This window comes from Urocitellus parryii, chromosome 15 (assembly GCF_045843805.1).
Source record: "Urocitellus parryii isolate mUroPar1 chromosome 15, mUroPar1.hap1, whole genome shotgun sequence".
Classification (NCBI taxonomy): Eukaryota; Metazoa; Chordata; class Mammalia; order Rodentia; family Sciuridae; genus Urocitellus; species Urocitellus parryii.
The window spans coordinates 5,810,612-5,829,934 of record NC_135545.1 but is presented as its reverse complement, the minus strand read 5'-3'; the positions used below and the strand labels follow the sequence as shown (position 1 = coordinate 5,829,934).

General features: G+C 57.8%; 1 protein-coding gene across 1 annotated transcript; it reads left to right on the top strand.

The window, feature by feature from the left end:
* Positions 1–10,002: 10,002 nt before the first annotated feature.
* Positions 10,003–18,880, top strand: LOC144250504 (sialic acid-binding Ig-like lectin 9). The gene is made up of 7 exons (XM_077793336.1): positions 10,003–10,438; positions 10,624–10,902; positions 11,120–11,167; positions 12,036–12,293; positions 12,890–12,986; positions 13,340–13,421; positions 18,692–18,880. The coding sequence occupies exons 1-7, from the start codon at positions 10,003–10,005 to the stop codon at positions 18,878–18,880; spliced, it is 1,389 nt and encodes a 462-aa protein (XP_077649462.1).
* The last annotated feature ends 443 nt before the right edge of the window (positions 18,881–19,323 follow it).

The following is a 19,323-nucleotide window of genomic DNA, read 5'->3' as shown; positions in this document are numbered from 1 at the left end:
TGTGGCCCTGGGGACTTTGGTCCATGCAGTGTCGTCCTACATTTCTGAGGTGGCCTCTGCACTGGCCCTGAGGGAGGAACTTGGGGATGCAGAAAAGTAAAGATATAGTGAGTCTCAAAAGAGAAGTACCCATGAGCCACTGGAATGCCAAACAAGCCCTCCTGAGCCACCAACTCAGGTCCTCAGCCCCTGCCCTGTCTGCAAGGATGAACACAAGGGCAATGCACAAGGGCCAGAGAAACAGCCCTGCTCCCCTCTACTCCAGTCCCTAACTACTGTCCCTGTGTAAATATGGACACCCCAGACCAAGGTATTGCTGTTTCCCCCTGGAGATGGCCCATGCTCTCCCTTGAACTTGTATTTTTTACTCCAGAAGCTTCTCACCCCCACGATGGCCTGGCATTCTGTCTTGAACATGTGTCTGCTTTCATAAATAAATCGGTGTCTCTGACTGGTCCTCCACCCAATAGCTTCAAGGATCTGACTCCTTTCTCCAACCTCGACAGTCGTCTTGGGACTACTTCTTCAAATGATTATAGCATCTGTTGGAGTCATGGCCTGTGAGAGACCTTATGCTATAGGACTTAGTAAGCTGCACTCTGATTCAGACCCAGAGAAACCATGAGATTGGAAATATTTTTAAGATCCATTGAATCTTGTGACATTTGTCCTGACCCATACACCATTCATGTGCTGTGGTCCTCAGAGTGTGGCCACCCCAGGAGTCTGACCTGCAGCATGCCAGAGCCCTCTAGAAGTTTCCCTCCTCCATTCCCATGGACGCCAGTCTCCCTTATATTCCTTCATCCAAGGAGTTCGTGCGGCCCAGTGTCCATCCCTCTGCAGCCTTGGAGTCCTTGGTTCTCCGTTAGGTGAAATCCCCAGAGTCAGTGTGGCCAGGGAGAACTGTCTTATCCCACATTGCTTCTCTGTGCAGAGGAAATGGGAGGGCTGGTGGTGCTGGTGGTCAGAGCTGTGGGTGACTTGTGTCTGGATTCTGGTAACTATTGGGGAGCTGGTGGCACATCAGTCACCAATTCCTTCCTCAGATCCATGCTTCTTGAGTCCACATCGGCCCTCCTGCACCAGAACTTTCTTCTCTAGACGCTTCACAGAGACTGGCTAATGGCATATTCTGGTGAGAGGGCAGTGGTAGGGCATGGCATGCTACCAAACTAAGAGCAGAGTTGGGACTGTCACTAAGTGAGGGATGGTGCCCAGTGTGCAGAGAGGCCAATGCAGTGGCACCAGTGTATGCAAAAGAACTTGATGGCAGATGAGGAAGGGGAGGAGGAGAGATCAAAGCTCCCCATCTGGCCAGTTGTGGGGGGATTTAAATGACCCAGTGGATGGTGAAATAGGCCGGTTGTAACCTGGAGTGTGGGTGGCAGAGCCTACGTCTAGTGGCTGGTCCAGGTCTGACTGTGGGTATGCTACAACTGAGGGAGTTCCAGTCTCTCTCATCAGGTCTGGGCTCCGGCTGTTGGTGGCCCCCCCAGCTTTTAATCCAGGGCTGTGAGGCCCTGCTCCTGGGAGACTTTGGTCCTCTCGTGCCATCAAGGTAACTTTAGGCCGTCCTAGGTGCTGGGCCTCCACCCTGAGGAAGCCTGAACAGTGTCTCTGAGCAGACACGGACTTTGGCACTTTATGGCTCCGTATCAGGACCTCTGGGAACTGAGGACAGAGAAGAGACAGCTCCTCTCATCCTCCAGCCGCTGCCCACTCCTTCCTGGGAAGCCCTGTCCGGAGGCTCTGGTCCACCTCTGGCCTTGTCCTGCTCCTCCCCCCGGGAGCCTCCTCTGAGTCTCCACACCTGCCCGGCCTCCCTTCTCCCTCATGGCCCCCGGTGGCTCTCCTTCTGTCCTGTCCCGTCTGCAGGGAGCCTCAGAGGAGCTCGGTTTCCCTCTTGGTGATGGAGCTGCCACCACTCCCCAGTGATGACCCTAGGAGTCCCTGGGGTCTCTCTCACCCAACACACCCCACGACATGAGTCTTGCGAATGTCCCTTCCTGAAGGTGACTCACTTCCTCTGCCACATCCCCATGGCCTCCACTCCTGGTCGGTTGTATTCACTTCCTCTTCTTCTCAGCTTCACGCTGATCTCCTCAGCCCCGTCTCCCCTCTCTCCCACATGGGTCTTCCATACCGTCCCCTCGGGGTTCTTTAAGAAGGGCCCGTCCCTCCCTTGCTCTCACCCTCTGCAATTCTTTAGCTGACACTTGAGCCCTGCTCAGCCTAGTTCCCTCCTCTTCCTTCAGTGTCACCGTGCCTGGGTACCTCTGGGGTCATTAGTAAGTTCTCTGCCTTGCATGACCCATTTGTGAACACTGTCATGTGCAGCCTGGCCCTGGAGGGGACAAACCCTTAACAACTCCTCTCCTTTATCTGCCTGTGCCCACCCCAGGCATCCAGTCCTCACTGCCCGTTTCCAGGACAAGTCTTTGCCCAATATTCGATGCTGGATGAAGGTGTTTTTATCTAGTTTCCTCAGCAAGGATGGTGCTGGATACATCCTCCCAATAAGTGCTTTTGTAATTTAGAAAAATGATGCTACTGTTTACAGAAACTTCTCATCTCAGGTCTTTGTTCTGACCACAGCATTTTCCTATCTGCCTTTCTGTCTTTAGTGACAGTTTCAGTGCCCCCTGTTCTGTCCTGCCAGATGGTGAGTGTATAACAGGGATTAGGTATTTGGTGGCTGTCAGAGTGACTAGGTAAGTTTTACTGGTAGAACAAGCTCAGAGACTTTTCTGGCTCAGTGAGATCCCCCAGGAAGCAAAGCAGACCAGCTGGAGAACCTAGTGGTTTCTGGGAAGCAAGATGAGCCTGCTCCGTGTCCTGGGGAGACATTGTCTCATCCCCAGGGGTGCTCCCTGCAGGCACAGCCTGAGAACATGGGTAGAGAAGTCAGTGCCTCGGGTTTCGGGTAACCCAGCAAGACGAGCCCAACACAGAGACTCCCGGGGGACCGCCCTCCCCAGCAGTTGCCCCCCTCTTCTTTAAGGTGTGGGCGAGCTCCGAGGTCTTCCTTTCCCAGGAAGGACTCAAGACTGTCACGATGATCAACGTGTTAGCACCTAAATCTGGAGCATTTAGCTTTTCCTAGAGGAGAACATAGTAAGGGGGACCCAGCACTCAGACCCACAGCTCTGATTTCTCTCTTCCTTCTTTGAGGAGGTTCAGAAAGGAGGTGACGGAAGGCAGTGACACTGGAGGAAAGTCAGTCCTCTTTGGCACAAATCCATTGTCCTAAGCTTTAACAGAAACCAGCTTTGGTCACTTTCCCCAGCTCTTCCCTGGGCCTCTGGGGACATGGGCTCTGGGAAGGTGGCATTTTGGGGTCCTCCTTGCTCAGGTGGGAGATGGGCTGATGGATGCTGTTGAGGAGAAAATGATGGGGGGCACTGACAAGGTCTAATGGAGGTTTGAGGTGCGCTGATATCTGTTCTAGAAAGTCCTCCCGTTGCCAAGTGAGAAAGACCTGGAAAATGACGTGCAGAAGTCCTGAGGTCATCGCCCGTCACTAAGGAGTTGGTGGGGACATGAATTCCCAGCCTCCCGTGAGGTCAGCCATGTGCCGCACGCTTCTTCAAAACCAGGAGGACACGAGGAAAGCTGGATCATCACCAAGAAAGAGAACGTAGAAGACACAGACCACATCTCCAAGAGGCTCCAGACGACAGGAGAAATGCCCAACTGTGAAGACAGAAGTGCGCCACGATGACCAGGGCCGCTGGGTCTGGGGAGCAGGACCGGCTCTGATGGTGTCCTAGACTGTGCCTGTAGGAGGGCTGTCACAGAGCACAGCCGACATCAGGAAAGGGGAGTCCTCTGGTCTCCCCTGGATCCCCTGAAACTGTTGAATTAGCATAAACTGCTCCAGCAAAGTCTGGTGAGAAGCACCTTTTAAAGACCCTGCTGGGAGACCATCCTAAGGATAGTGACCCCACTTCTTGGTATTATGATGATCATCTCTGGAATAGATGGCCCCTCACCCATGAGTCCTTGTCACTCACTTGTCCCCCTCTGTGCCCATGGCCCATCTCCCTGAATCCTTCTCTCTTCAAGTTTGGAATTTTCAACCTGAGGCCAATGGGGCTTCCTGGAGACTCAGTGTTCCTAAAAGAGCAGGGACAACAGGAGAGTCCACGATGGACCAGGAAGGGGACGGCAGCTTTCCAGATCGCAGCCCATGGGCGAGGTCTGCTTGTTCCCAGATCCTTCCTGTCAGACAGGCCAGACCTTCCCGCCCACTCTCCTGGCCTGAGCTGGGTCCCCTGCCGTGGGCCCTGAGTCCTCTGCAGAGCTGGGTGGGTTTTAAGCCCAGGCCCCACCAACGCTGCTCAGCACCGAGGACAGCACCGCCCATGGCCCGGGCTCCCCAGGTCCCTGTCTTGGGAGGACAGTTTCACTGTGTGCTGAGCCACCTCCATGGGCCTCCAGACAGACAGGGTCAGGGTCAGGTTGGAAGGAGAAGGTTGACCCCAGGTCAGAAAGAGCAGGGCGCTGGCAGCCATTTCCAGGTCCTCGCTCTGTACCTGGGAAGGTGACATCAGGCGCCATGCACGCTGTGTTCTGGGGCCTGGTGAGTGGAGGAACTGTCCAGCTGGATGTCTCCTAGGAGTGGGGCCAGGACTCCAGGACCCTGAGAGCAACGGGGACCCCAGGGAGAGTTCAGGTTTGGGACACTGAGGGCCTGGTTCCTGGGGACAGACGTAGGAGAGGGAGCCCAGACTCCACCTTCTGTGCTGACTCTGGCTGTAGACGGAGGGGGCAGCATCCGTGGCCGTACCCCCACCCTGAGCAGGAACTTGCATCTCGTCCCAGACCTGCTCTCCCGGCACCACCGCCTTCAGTGACGTTCCAAGTAAGAAGGAAAGGGTGGGTCTCCGCCACCCCATGGCAGGCCAGGAGCCCCAGCTCACGTGGGGAAGGCTGGGGTCAGAGATGGGAAGTCCTTGTTCCCCTGCAGGCAGGTTCCTGTCCCACGACACCTTGACCAGCCGGTGACCAACTCAGGAGCTCTGCTCAAGTCCTCTCAGGTGTCACACACTGAGCTTGGGGGAAGCCTGGGGGGGCTGCAGGGCAGGGGCCTCAGCACCCAGTGCTCTGAGGGAGATGCTGGTGGGAATCCCAGGGGACTGTCCTCTGCCACCTGAACGTTCCCTTGGTAACACTGTACTGTCCTTACCCCACCCTGAGGCTCTGTTGCATTCTAGATTTGTTGTCCCCCCATAAATCTGTGGCTTTAATGGTCTGCCTCTGTGTCACCTACAGTGGGCACAGCCACCCCAGGGTTCTCAGGTTACGGACGTGAATGGGGTCATGGGACATTTGGGGACAGGAATCCCGTCCATGACAATACCTGGTAACACGCAGCCCGACTCCTACTTGCTTTGTAACTCTATGTCACCTGCTGTGGCTGGAATGTGTCCCCCAAAGTCCCCACGGGAAATGTGGTCCCCAAAGCCACAGGAGGAGGGACCTTTGTGTGTTGAGGAGGATTAGATGAGTTCATGGGGTGGGGACCCCTGCTGGCATTTGTGGCTTTGTCGAAGAGACCTCCGCTGGTGTGCTTGCCCCACCCCACCCTGTGGTGCCCTCTGCCATGTTGTGACACAGCAGGGAGCCCCCCCAGGGGAGAAGATGGGGCTCCACGCTCTTCATGTGGAGCCTCCAGAGCCATGAGGCAAATGAACTTCTGCTCTTTCTAAATCACCAGACTCAGCTGCTTCATTATAGCATCAGAGAAGAGCCTGACTCTGTAGTGTCTGCCAGGCTCTCTCCCCCACCTCATACACACACACACACACACACACACACACACACACACACACACACACACACACCCCTTAACCTAGGCACTGGGGATTCTGAGAGTACTGAGTCCTGAGATGGGCCTTACCCTGCCCTCTTTCCTGGGAGGATGGGGCACTGTGAATAGGACCCTAGAGGCCAGGTCAGAGGTCCTAGGTCACTGTCTTGGCATAAGGGACGACATTTTCCCTGGTTGTTCTCATGTTGCTGTCCATTTCAGTCTTGGCCACTTGGTCCACCTGGGCCACCAGTGCTTGCCCCAGCACTCAGTGATCCCTGCTCCCAGTGGCTGTCCCCAGGACCCTCCCTCTGGCCTGGAAGTTAGGAGCCATTGTGTCACACCAGTGAGATGACCAACAGATCCTGGTGACCTGTGACCCATCCCTGTAATAGCCCAGGCTTCCTGACCCTCCCAGCCCTGTGGCTGCTTCTCCTTCCGCCTGGTCCTGGGTCTGCTTTAGCCTGGAGCATGTGGAGCAAAGGATTCTGGGAATGCAGTTCCGGCCTGGCCAGGCTGACCGAGTGGAGACCTCCAGAGGGTCTTCACACAGGGCTCCTCGTGGCCAGCTATGAGCAGTCTTCTCAGATCAGTGAGCAACAAGAGCAGCCCAGTGCAGTCCCTCCTTCTCCCTCCGCTGTGCCCCGTGGCCTGCTGTTCCAGGCAGGTACTGCTGCCCATCAGCCCCAGGACTCATTGGATTATACGTCCCCTGCTGTGAGTGGGCGGGACCTGGGCTGGGCACTGTGGCTGGTGGTTGGCCCTGGGCTCTCTCAGGCAGCTGCACTGAGATGGTGGCCTCTGTCAGGGCGGGACATGTGACATCTTGGTGCTCCTCCACGTGGGTCTCTGTCCAGCAGAGGCCCAGGATGCCCAGGTGCCCAGGGATCCAGGGGTGGGGTGGAGGCCGCCTGACCTCCTCAGTCTCAGAACTTCTCAGCCTCCACGTTCTATGGCCAGAGCAGCCGTGGGCTCCAGTCACCCCAAGAGGAGGGGCTGTGGGAAGGGGATAACCCTCTAGTGACCGAGGAACCCCTTGTCCTGTGGGTGGGGTCTGGGTTGTGTCTGGAGACTGTTTCCCACAGCGGCTCACCCACCTGCACACCAGCTGCCCCGTCCCCCTGCCAAGGACAATCCCCCCTCAGTCAGGGGTGTAGGGAGGTGAAATGGGGACAGAGCCAGCAGCCTGGCGTGGTCCATAGGGCATTCCTGAGGGTGGACAGGACCGAAGCAGAGATCTGTCCCCTCCTGAGTGCCCCCTTCCAGGTGGACCTGGGCTCTCCCTGGCACACCTGACATGCTGACCCCTGACTGCAGACTCTTGGTCAGGCTCCTGCACAGAGCTGTGGGCATCTCCTGGGTCAGAACCCACTCTCATAGCACCACGGAGAGCACCCCAAGGCCTCCCATCCCCAAGCCAGAGCCAGTCCTGAGCAGAGGCAGCGCCCACTCTGAGCAGCGCCCTTTCCCTGCTGGGCAGAGTGGGAGTGGACACAGACGGAGCCCAGACTCACTGCTGGCTGAGGACTTCAGCAGAGGGGGCTTCAGAGGTGTGGGGAACTCAGCCAGGAATGCCCTTTGTCTCAGTGTCCCCTGGGTCACCTATGTCCCCAGGTCTGCCCGATGTCCCCCCCATGTCCCTCTGCCTGTGTCCCCTGAGAGTTCACCTTCCTCTCCAGAAGAGCAAGATCCCCCCCACCCCCAGCTGGTGCCCATCTCAGCCACCTGCCTGTGGCACTGGCATTGTCTGGGGACTTGTGTGTCCCCAACCAGACGTTGCTGTCCCTCAAGGAAACCACTGGACCTGTCCTCTTCACCCCTCAGCTGCAGACCTCAGGGCCCAGTGTGAGTGGGAACCACCTGGCTGTGGCATGAATGCAGCTTCTCCTTGTCCCCTGGACAGACTGGACAGTCCTTCCCTCCCCATCTGATGGGACTTCTCCTCCCCAGCCCAGTCAGCCCTGGTGGACAAGGTTTGATGAGGTGGCTGCCCCAGACAAGAGGCAAGAGGGGACCCACTTGCCTTCTGAGTCCTTGGGCTGTGGGGGGGAGGCCATCACCTGGGGCTTGTGCACAGCAGAGATCTGCTCCTCAGAGTTCTGGAGGCTGGACGCCCACAGCCCAGGGGCTGGCAGATCCCATGTCTGTGGAGGCCAGTGTCCTCCTCGACCCTGCCTCCTCCTTGTGTCCTCCTGTGGCCCAAGGGCAAAGGAGCTCCCTTGGGTCCCTTCTGTAAGGACACTAACCTCATTCATCAGGGCTCTGCCCCAGGACCAATCACTTCCCAAAAGTCCCCACCTCCTGTGACCCTCCCCTTAGCAGTTAGGATGTCACCATGTGGATTTTGGAGGGACACAGCATTCAGCCCACAGCACTCACCACTCTGACCTGGGGGTCTTCTTCTAAATTGGGGAAGTGGAACAAGAGGGCTTCTCCAGCTCTCTCAGAAGTTCCTCTCTTACATGCAGATTCTCTGTGGCTTCCCCAGCTCTCTCCTTCCCTTTCTTCTGTTTTTCTTTGCAAACTAGAGACTATGGAAAACAGAGGGTCCTGGCCAGCCCTTCTGACCACTGGGCTCTGCAGTTGCTTCTGCTGGGAGGGTGTCTGGGCAGCGGGGGGCCTAGGAGGGCTGCAGGTGGGACTGTGGCTGGCAATGCAGGGGGTGGTGAGGGGGGGGCTGCGTGTGGAACCCCACCCCTCCCCCCAGCCGCCACAGGGCACAACCCCACCCCAGGTTTGGGAGCTGGTTCTGGGGATACCTTGGAATGGACAGGTCCATGGGGCTGAGTGGACCAACACAGCCCAACTTTCTGTTGCACAGAGTCTCAGAGGAAGCCATGGTGTTGGAGGGGGTGAGCTCAGATGGAGAACTGCAGAGGAGGCCAGGGCTGCCCGAGGGGAGCAGGGGTGGCCACGGGGAGCAGAACAATGGAGGCCCTGGGTGCTCTGCGGCCTGTCCTGGAGGGCACTCATTTGGCCCTAATACATGGAGGTTTTGTTTTTTTTTTTTTTTTTAGCTGTAGATGGACACACAATGTCTTTATTTATTTTCATTTTCTGCTGAGGATCACACCCACTGCCTCACATACTCGAGGCAAGCACTTTACCATTGGGCTACAGCCCCAGCCCCACGTGGAGTTGTCATTTACCCACATGACACATCTTTCCCGTCTCCCCCAGAGAAAGGATTCAAGGAAAACCCACACAAGTCACAGGGCTCCCCTCCCAGGACCCCCACGACCTGCCCCAGCTGCAAATCACTCTACTCAGGCGCATGCTGCTGCTCACACGAAATCCTGGCCACCCCAGGGGGGACATCCACACTGGCAGTTCGTGCTCTGTGTCTTCTGTTCCTGGGACTCCTGGGGCAGAGCCAACCAGCTCTGGAGGCCCCAGGTCCACGTGCTCTGGAGTAACCGGGCAGCAGAGAGCATGGCGGTGAGGGAGCCGTCCTGGTGGCTGGTGATGGAGGAGACGTTTGCACCTTTTAAAATCTGCCTCTTCCCTTCCCACTGTCTTCCCGGTCAGTTCCCACCTCATGAGGCCTCAGCCTGGGTCTCTGTCCCTCAGGCCACCTGCCAGCTGGGTCCCTCTGCGTCCTTGGTGTTTCACCATAGAGAACTCAGCCCAGTGTCTCCTCTGCACAGTCCCCTGAGACCAAAGTCCAGCCAGGGTGGGAGCAGCCCTCCATGCTGCCCAGTGGATCCCACTATTGCCCGGGTGCCTAAGCGGTGACTCCTTGGGGACAGTGTCCAAGTCTCTTGTGCAGAGAGTATTTCACACCGTGTGGCTACTGAGGGAGGGAGGAGAGGGGACCTGCTCACCCCAGTGGCCTCCCTTGTCTCCTGACCCTACAATCGTCAATGGCCCTGGGGTCACTCAGGGCTCTGGTTAGAGGAAGCCCATGAGTGACACTGCAGAAAAGTCTCCCAAGAGGAAAGACGTCAACAGGGAGGGAGGGAGACAGGGTGACTCAGGGCACCTCAGGGCTGCAGGCTGGATGTGGTGGTGGGGGCTGGTCTCCAAGGGCAGAGGCCGCCCTGGCAGAGGCTGGCTGAGGCTCCTCCTCTAGGAGGCCACCGTCCCCTCCTGTCCCCTTCCCGTGGGCCTCCTCCTGTGGGCTCTTAGTTCCTCAGAGAGGAGCTCTGGGGGCAGACTTCCCCTGCGGCCCTGCAGCCCCGGCCGACATGCTGCTGCTGCTGCTGCTGCTGCCCCTGCTGCGGGGCTGTGGGCGGGTGGAGGGCCAGGGGGGTTATGACCTGTGGAGTCACACCCTAAAGGTGCTCAGGGAGGTGACAGTGCAGGAGGGCCTGTGTGTCCATGTGCCCTGCCAATTCTCCTACCCCGGGAGCAGCTGGACTAACAGGGACTCAGTTCATGGCTACTGGTTCCGTGAAGGGGACAAGAGCACTGATGCTCCAGTGGCCACCAACAAACCTGTCAGGAATGTGCGGGAGGAGACCCAGGGCCGGTTCCACCTCCTTGGGGACCCAAGAACCTACAACTGCTCCCTTAGCATCAGAGACGCCAGGAAGACGGACGCGGGGTCCTACTACTTTCGGGTGGAGAGAGGACACTTGAGACACAGTTACACAGATCACAGTGTGTCAGTGAATGTGACAGGTAAGTCACCAGATATGGGACAGCCTCAGGGAGGTCACAGGGCAGAGCTGGGTGGGACCCTGCCCTGGGGGAGCTGGGGTCAGGCATTAGGGGCTCAGGGAGCAGCTGGGTCAGAGCCTGAGCTTCTCTAGGGCCCCACCTCCCACCCTCCCTCCTGACCCTGCCTGTCCCCCTCTGCTCACCAGCCCTGACCCACACCCCTGACATCCTCGTCCCTGGGACCCTGGAGTCTGGCCGTCCCAGCAACCTGACCTGCTCTGTGCCCTGGGCCTGTGAGCAGGGGACGCCCCCCACCTTCTCCTGGGAAGGGCCCTCTGTGTCCTCCCTGGGCCCCAACATCACCCACTCCTCGGTGCTCACCCTCACCCCGCGGCCCCAGGACCATGGCACCAACCTCACCTGCCAGGTGACCCTGCCTGAGGCCCATGTGACCAGGGCAAAGACCGTCCACCTGAACGTCTCATGTGAGAGCTGGGCTGGGACACCTGGGTCTCTGATGGGCTGGTCCCTGAGGGAGAGGGAGAGGGGTCAGACCCTGGACACTGGGTGCTGGGTCCTGAAATCATGTGGCGGCTGGGCCAGGAGGATGCAGCCTCCACCCCTCCCCACCATGAGGCTCCTGGGACAGAGGCTGATGTCCCCAGCCTCCCACTGACAGGTCTGCGTGTCTCCCTGCCCCAGACTCTCCACAGAACCTGACTGTAACTGTGTCCCGAGGAGCTGGCCCAGGTAGGGAGGGGCCTCGCTGGGGCTGGGGGGGGCAGGGCCTCTTCAGCTCAGGGCAGGGCTCGGTCCCCTCACCCTGGTGACAGAGCCCCTTATTGGGGAACCCATTGACCCCTCCCCACCTAAGCCCCACATGTGCCTTGAGCTCCTGTCCCCACCCTCCCAGGCTCCCTGAGAATCTAGTGCCTGCCCCTCACCCACCAGGGGACAGGGTGACATTCACACAGCAGGCACCCTCTCAGCCTCCTCCTGGACCCGCCTCCAGCCTCCTCTTCTTATTCCCCAACAGCTTTGCTCTAAGTGCTTGTGGGAGGAGGGATAGTCCAGGGCACACGCAGAACACGCCCAGCAGTCTGTCCCCAGAGCCTAGGTCCCTCCCAGAAGTGGCCAGTGTCCATGCAAGCTGAGCCTTGGACTGTCCACCTGAGGACTGAGAGGCCACTGCATGTCAGTAGCACTCAGGGTCCATGTTCCTGGTGGTGAGGGTGTCCCACTGCCCAGATGGACCCCGTTCTGTGGGCGTCCTCTGCCAACCAGCACTGAGTCCATTCAGCCCACAGGAGTGAGCAGTGGATGGTCCTGAGCCTCCGTCCACAGCTGGGTGTGCACATCAGTGAGCTCAGCTCCTGAGCACAGAATACAGCTGTGCCACATGTTCTGGTTCAAGAGCTTGAGTCAATGTAGCTGAAGGAGGTACAGGAAAACACATCCGTCACAGGAACATCAACTTGGCCATGTTCCTGGGCCCAGGTCAAGGGTGTGTTTTCCTGTGCTTCATTCAGTCCATGAGTGTGGGGGTCCCCTCTCTGGACTCCAGGGTTCTCTTTCCTTTGCTCTCTGTCACTCTGACCCTCTGTCTCTTTCCCCACAGAATCCACAACCCTGGGGAATGGCTCATCTCTTTCCGTCCTGGAGGGTCAATCTCTGCGTCTGCTCTGTGTGGTCGACAGCCGTCCCACTGCCAGGCTGAGCTGGTCCTGGGGGAACCTGACTCTGTATCCCTTGCAGACCATGGACCCTGGGGTGCTGGAGCTGTCTGCAGAGCACCTCAGGGGGGGAGGGGAATTCACCTGCCATGCGCAGAACCCTCTGGGCTCCCAGCACATCTCCCTGAGCCTGTCACTGCAGAGTGAGTGTCACAGTGGGCTGTAGAGGGGCAGGAGGAGGGGACAGCACCTGCCCCACACCAGTCCCTGCAGCCACCTCCTTGGCTTGAGAGGGAAGCTCATCTCTGTCCTGCCCTCAGCTGGGGGCCTGGGACCCAGAGCCTCACTGTCCTCTCCCTGCTGGGCCACGGGGTGGGTGGTGGACCTTGGAGGCCAGGTGGGCCTTAGACAGGGGTCTGGGCAGCAGGGCCCTTGCTTTGTGGGCCAGGACTCATGAGGCATTTGCCTTGGGCACAACATTTAGGATGAAGCCAGAAGCCAGAAGCCAAGAGTAAAAACAAACCAAACCCCCGTGAGAACAGAACCAGCCCAGACACTGAGCGAAAATAGTATCACGATGCAATAATCAAAAAAGTAAAAGTGGATGGAAACCAATTCTATGATGAACAAAATACCAAATTTTAATAACCACATGGTGCCCCCCCCATCCTAGTTCTCCTGGTTCTGGGAGAGGGACCAGGAAGGCTCAGTCCAGGGTCCTGCAGGGAGCGGCAGGGAGGGAGGAGGGATCCTGGGAGCTGAGTCCACAGCAAAGGGATTCCCTCTGGTGCGTCCACAGGCAAAGCGGGGCCTCTATCTGGAGTGACGCGGGGGGCCCTCTGGGGCGCTGGAGCTGCCTCCCTGCTCTTCCTGTCCTGCACCCTCCTCCTCCTCGGGTGAGCATTGGCGGGCGTCGGGGAGGCCGGGCAGCACCCTGGAGAGGAGGAGGGCGAGCCGGGCCCGGCCCTGAGCTGGAGGGACCTGGGTGGCCGAGGGCTTGAAGCCAGGGCCCCTGAGGTCCAGGTGGGCTCTGGGGGAGCCAGCCACGCAAGCCCGTGTCCCGCAAGGGGCTCCCGGGCTGTCCCCACTCTCGGAGGCCGGAGCCTGCCTTCCCAGTAGGAGCCTCCAGGACAGGACCGTCCTCTCCCACGTGGCCACCCTCCTGGGCTCAGCAAGAAGCAGGGGTGGGGCGGCCCTCTGCCCTCTGCCCGCCCTGGCCCCACTGAGGCTCCTTGGTGTCCCCATTCAGAGCGCGCTCCTACAGGAAGAGGTCCGCCAGGCCAGCGGCGGGCTCAGGGGATACCAACGCTGTCCAGGGCCCGGCCTCTCAGGTGAGTGACATGGCCCATCCCCACACCTACTGGAGATGTCCCCAGGATGCTCTGCTGAGGGTGGCGCAGCTGCTCTCCCCTCTTCCCCGGGACAGCCGGCTGTCCAGCTGGATGCCCACACTGTGGGCTGCTGACAGCGCCCTCCTCCCTGCTTTCTCCCAGGCCAGGCCTGAGGGACCCCTCTCTGTTCTGATGTCCTCCTGTTAAGCCATTGTGTCACATCATGGCTCCTCAGAGCAGCGAGCACCAGCCCCGCACTCCCTGACCCCTCATGGTTAGGGGCTGGGATCTCTTCCCTGGACCTGTTCACCTCCCGCCTCTGTCTCCCTTCCACCTGGTGCCATCTTCCAGGCGCCCAGTGTCCACTTCCTCTGCACTTGAACACCTGTCTGCAGGGCCAGACGGTAGACCCTTGGCTGCTGACCCCCTGTCCCTGTTGTGGCTACTCAGCTCTGCTACTGTGGCATGAGGCTCTGCTGTGTCACAGGGTCTGTGCACATGGTGACCATGGCCCTGTGCAAGGCTGACCACAGGGAAAGTGAGCTCCTCAGCCCCTGGTGGCCCCCTACCTCCATCAGGTCAGGAGCCTGGGGGAGCCAGGAGCCACTTGCCTTCAGTGCAAATTTAAGGGGTGCCAAGAACATCTCAGGAATGGAGACAAATAGTGTTCTAATGAGCTGTCCTTTTTAAGCTCAAAATTAATTAAAGATCCATAATGAGCAAGATATCGAAAATGTAAATAGTGACAAAACTAGGTAAGCTAAAGTTAACTAAGGTGACTTAAGGTTGTCATTCAGTCCAGAGTCATGGTGCAGCGTGGCCCCATTCCCCTGAACAGAAGGGAAGCAAAGAGCAGGTTGTAAATACCCTCCCGGGTTCATCTCTAGCAGAGCCAGGAGGCACAATGACCTCAGGGCTGGTGGGGACATCAGATCCTCAACTTAGGAAAAGGCTGTGCTACATAGTAATGAAACGTGACCATTTCAGTTATTTTAAAGTCCTCTAAAAAGCTGACCATTAAAAATGTCACTAAAACATACAGAGTGTTCCTCCAGTTGGCTCAGCTGGACACTTGCACTAATGCTGGGTTTATTTTGTTTTCCATGAATTTTGGCATTAATATTAGTTTAAAAATCTTTTCATTAAAATATTTATCTCAGTTTCTGACACTTTTCTCCCCCTTTTTAATTTTTCTCTCCTGGTGAGTGCCCAGCTCGCTCTCCTGGCCCCGTCCTCCCCACAGCCTGCTCCCGCTCCCCACACTGGGCTCCTCTGCAGAGGGCTTTCACTGTGGTCCCCAGAACAGAACAAGGTCATTGATGCCTCTGGGCCTGGGCCTGCCTGTTCCTCCCTATCAGAGGCTCTTTGCAGTCCCACTATTCATTCCTGTCACCCTCCCTGCTCCAGGACCTGTCACCCTCCTCCTTTGTGTTTTGTATCTAGAGCCTGCTTTGGAGAGTTTGGGCAGCAAAGTAGCCTGCTCTGGAATTCCTTAACCCTCAGGGAATGTCCCTGAGACCTACCAGGGACCAGCTGTGCAGGGGCCAGGGACCCATGTATGAGACACAGCAGCAAACCTGAGGCTCAGAGCTTCTCTTCTAGACAGAGGGATGCAACAAGCCACCAAGCAAACCGATGGTGGTGCATGGGCACAAGGAGAGAGACTTGCTCTGGGGGAGGAGGGGTGCAGGACTGGGAGGGGCTGAGAGGTTCTGGTTTTTAGATCTGTCCTCGATGGTGAAAAACCATGCAGCGGGAGTTTGACCATCTTAGCCTTGTTGAAGTTAGAGCTGGGCAGCAGATCCCCGGAGCACTTCATCTCCATCCATGAGCACAACCCGCTGCCCTCCTGGCCCCCCCACCTTGCCAGCCCCCCTCCTACTCTCTGTCTCTATGCCTTTGCCTCCTCTGGGGCCTCACTGAGGTGGACTTGTCCAGCATTTTTCCTTTTGTGACTGGCTTTTGTCATGCAGCAAGTCCTCAAGGTTTGTGTGTGTTGTAGTATGTGACAGAAGGTCTTTCTTTTTAAGGGTGAATAATATCCACCACATTTTCTTTGCCCATTTCTGTTGATGGGCATTCTGGTTGCTTCTGTTTGTTGGCTACTGTGAATAATGCACAGCTGTGTGAGCATCCTTTCAAGATTCTGTTTTCTAGTCTTCTGGATATGTGCCCATCACTAGGATTTCTGGATTGTATAGTGTTCTATTTTTAATTTTTTGAGGAACTTCCTGTTTCTTCAGAAGCTACACCATCTTACATGCACCAGAAGAGTACGAGGTTTCCATTTCTCAACATCCTTGGCCACACTGTTTTTTGTTGTGGTTGTTTGATTTCCTATTATTTTCCTAATACTGTCCATCTAATGCATGTGAGGTGACAGTTCTCTGTGGCTCTGATTTGCATTTCTCTGATCACTAGTGACACTGAAGATTTGTGTGTGTGCTTCTTGGCCATTTCTGTGTCTTTTTGGAGAAATGTCTGGTCACGTTCTTTGCCCACTGTCTCCTTGGGCTGTGTTTAGTGCTGATGTGCTGCAGGGTCCCTTCTGCAGCCTGGCTCTTGGACCCTTATCAGATGGAAGGCTCTCCCAAGTTCTTCCCATTGTGGCGAGGGTAGTGATGAGGGGGCTCTGGAGTCTGTGGTGTGAGGTTCCAGGCAGAGGGAGCAGTGGGTGCAGTTACTCCAACAGGAGGCTGCCCAGGGCTGAGGGCAGGGCCTGGGCTCTACAGAGGGAGGCAGGTGACCCCAGGAGATCAGCTGGGAGAGGCTGAGCTTATGCAAATCCCCTCTGTTGTGGGGCTGTGCAGGGTCTGCAGGCCTGAGCACCAGGAGGGGTTCCTCTGGCTGCTGTGTGCAGGAGAGACCCTGTGAGTGTGTGTGTGTGCAGGAGAGACCTTGAGTGTGCCTGTGTGTGTGTGTGTGTGTGTGTGTGTGTTTGTGTGGTGGGGGGCAGGTATGTGTGTGGCTGTGGTGGGGGGCAGGTGTGTGTGTGCAATTATTCCTGCTTGTGGTGGGGCGGGGGGGGTGCTGGGGCAGAGGCCGGAGGTTATAAAGGAGGCTGGGAGGCAGTGCCAGGCAGGAGGTAATGCTGGCTGGAACCTTGACTGGCCTCTGGCTGGATCCTGAGGTCAGCTGAGTGGGACCACTGTGGACGGGGAGCGGGGACTGAGTGACAGGATCCAGGATGCTTGACTCCGGGATCTTTGCCCTGAGCAGTCAGAATGGAGGCGCCAACCACTGAGGTCCAGTCGAGGTAGGAGGGGACTTGGGGAGGGAAGGAGGAGTTCTGTTGAAATAGGTTTTAGCTCTGGACAAGGGAGGGGTTCCAAGTACTGACAGCCCCTACTCACAGTGTTTCCATGGACGACTTCTCAACTTTACGAACATGCAAAGCAGTTCCCACTCAGAGAAGCCATATTTCAGATTTAGCCTGTGGACCTTCTCCGGGACCAGGGATGGGAGGTACATGACATGCTGTGGCCCTGGGCAGGGGCAGCGTCCACACAAGCCACACCCGAGGTGGACCAGCGCTCTGTGGAGGCCTGCGCTGCCCTGTTGTGGATGCGGTGTTGAGTGGCTCCGCGGCTGTTCAAACTCGTTACAAAACAGGCTTCGCGTGAGCGCTCTCCCAGTGCCAGGCTCTCGTGAGTGTGGTGAGCGTGCTTAAAGGTCGGGAGGTAACTGGTGCTCCTGGGCCGTTCAGTGCACTAAGCCCACTTTTGACCTTGACCTTTTTAGTTATGTAGGTTTATTGGCTGTAAATTGAGGGGCGTCTGCACACTGTTGGCCTGAGTCTGTGGTCAGGAGGGGGAGCGGGAGGAGGGCTGCACGTCACAGCTGTGGATGGCGAGGGGCCGTGGGGACTGAATGTGACCACAAGGGACGTTGCAGAGAAGAATGTGATGACTCTGAGGTTTAGGGATCAGGAGGTGTGGACAGGACAGAGGGCTGCCAGGGGGGTGGATGGGCCTGGAGGTGTCCCGTAGCTCAGTGCAGAGGGCCTCTGCGTGGGAAGGTGTGCGGCTGCGTCCTCGGCTTCTGCAGAGTCCGGGAGGAGCAGGGCTGGGGGCCTCAGGGTGGAGAAGCAGCTTGAGTGTGAATCCTCAGAGAATCAGGAGGCAGGGGAGGAGCCAAGTCACTGTGGCTCTGTGGTGCCATCTGCTGTCCAGGGTGGGCAGAGAAAGGCCTAAGATGAGGGGGACCCCTGGGGGAGCCCCGTGGCTCTCTGCTGCCTGACCTGCTCTATTAGCTTCTCGCTGCTGCTGTAAGACTTGCCACAGATTTAGTGACTTCAAACAAAATACGTGTCACCTTACCATCCCAGAGGTCACAAGTCCAAAATGTGTTTCCCGGGAATAAAATCAGGGAGCGGGCGTTGGTCCCCTGGAGGCTCCGGAAGATGACATTTTCTTGCTTTTGTGTCTTGGGGTTCTGGGGACCTGGGCAGGGGGTGGGGCCTCTCTCCATCTGCAGAGCCAGCAGCATCGTCCAGTCCCTCGCGTCCCCCACCCTCACTGAAGTGTCCCTTGTGACTACCCTGGGCTCGCCCACACACCCAGGATCCCTCTGCACCTCCACGTCCTGGACCTAATTCCGCCTGCAAAGTCTCTCTCACAAGGAGATGTATTTGCAGGTTCCAGGGACTCACATGAGGACATTTGGGGGTCCTCTCTCTTCCTCTTGGGGGGATACCATTTCTTTGGCTGGCTCCTGCCCCAGCCCATCAGGCTGTAAGCATCTCGGGGCGGGCGCCATGTCTGGTCCAGGCCGGCCTCTCCCAGGGGTCCTGTTCCTGCCCATCTTATCATAAGGCACGATGGGTTTTTGGTTTTGATTAGTCCTTATTGTGACCACCGTCCATTAAGGAATGAGCTGCAAGAGGCCGGGCCTGTGTCTGCTGTGTCCACAGGGTGCACCGAGCCCCCAGCTTAGGATCCGGCACGGGGGCCCTCAGGAGGACACTGGGCTTTGGGGTCAGGGAGAAACAGATGAGACCCTGATTTTACCTGGGAGTTTGGGAGTGCTGCGTCCCTACTTCAACCTCGGTTTTCACTTCTATGAAATGGAGACGAAATCATCCCTCCCCCATGGAGCTGTTGGGGGAAGTTCACGAGGCTCGGTGCGTGGAGCATTCGGTGCTGGGGGAAGTGTCCATGAGGACAGTTCAACTCTGGCCACAAGGCTGTGTGCATGAAGGACACGGGCAGCCTGCAGCCCTGGCCTCCTCCCCACTGTCCACCCTGACTCTCTCCTCTCTCTCCGCTCAGAGCCGCCTGGTCCAGTCCCAGGCAGAGGAACGCTCCCCAGAGCCAGCTGCCCTGGCCGTGGCCACCCGCCCCTCAGAGGATGAGGACATCCATTATGCAGCCCTCAGGTTTCATGAGGTGAAGGCCAGCGGCCCGCAGGGAGAGCAGGCGCCCGACAGTGAGTACGCAGAGATCCACATCCAGCCATGAGAGGCTGAGACCGCCCCGGCTCAAGGAGGCCCAGCCTCTTCCAGGCCAAGGAAAAGTCAGGTCCCTGTAGAGGGACGCCTCTGGGTCCTGGGCCACACAGAACTGGAACCCAGACCTGTTCCCAGCTGCCTCCGTGCTGTGGCCACCTCCTCCTCCCCCCACCTGCCCACCCAGGGCCTCCGCTCCCCTCTCTGCTCCTGAGCTCAACTCTTTCTGACTCCACTGCAGTGAGATCCTGCTGTGCGTCTCTCTGGGCCTGTGTCATCCACCACACTGTCCTGCAGGTCCCCCAGGTGTCACAAGGACAGAACATCACACTGTATGTTGCAAGAGAGGAGTGTTGTTTGTGGTGCTGGGGACGGACCCAGGGCCCTGTGCCCGTGAGGCAAGCACTCTACCCACTGGGCCATGTCCCCGGCCTCAAGGGAGGATTTTAAATGTCC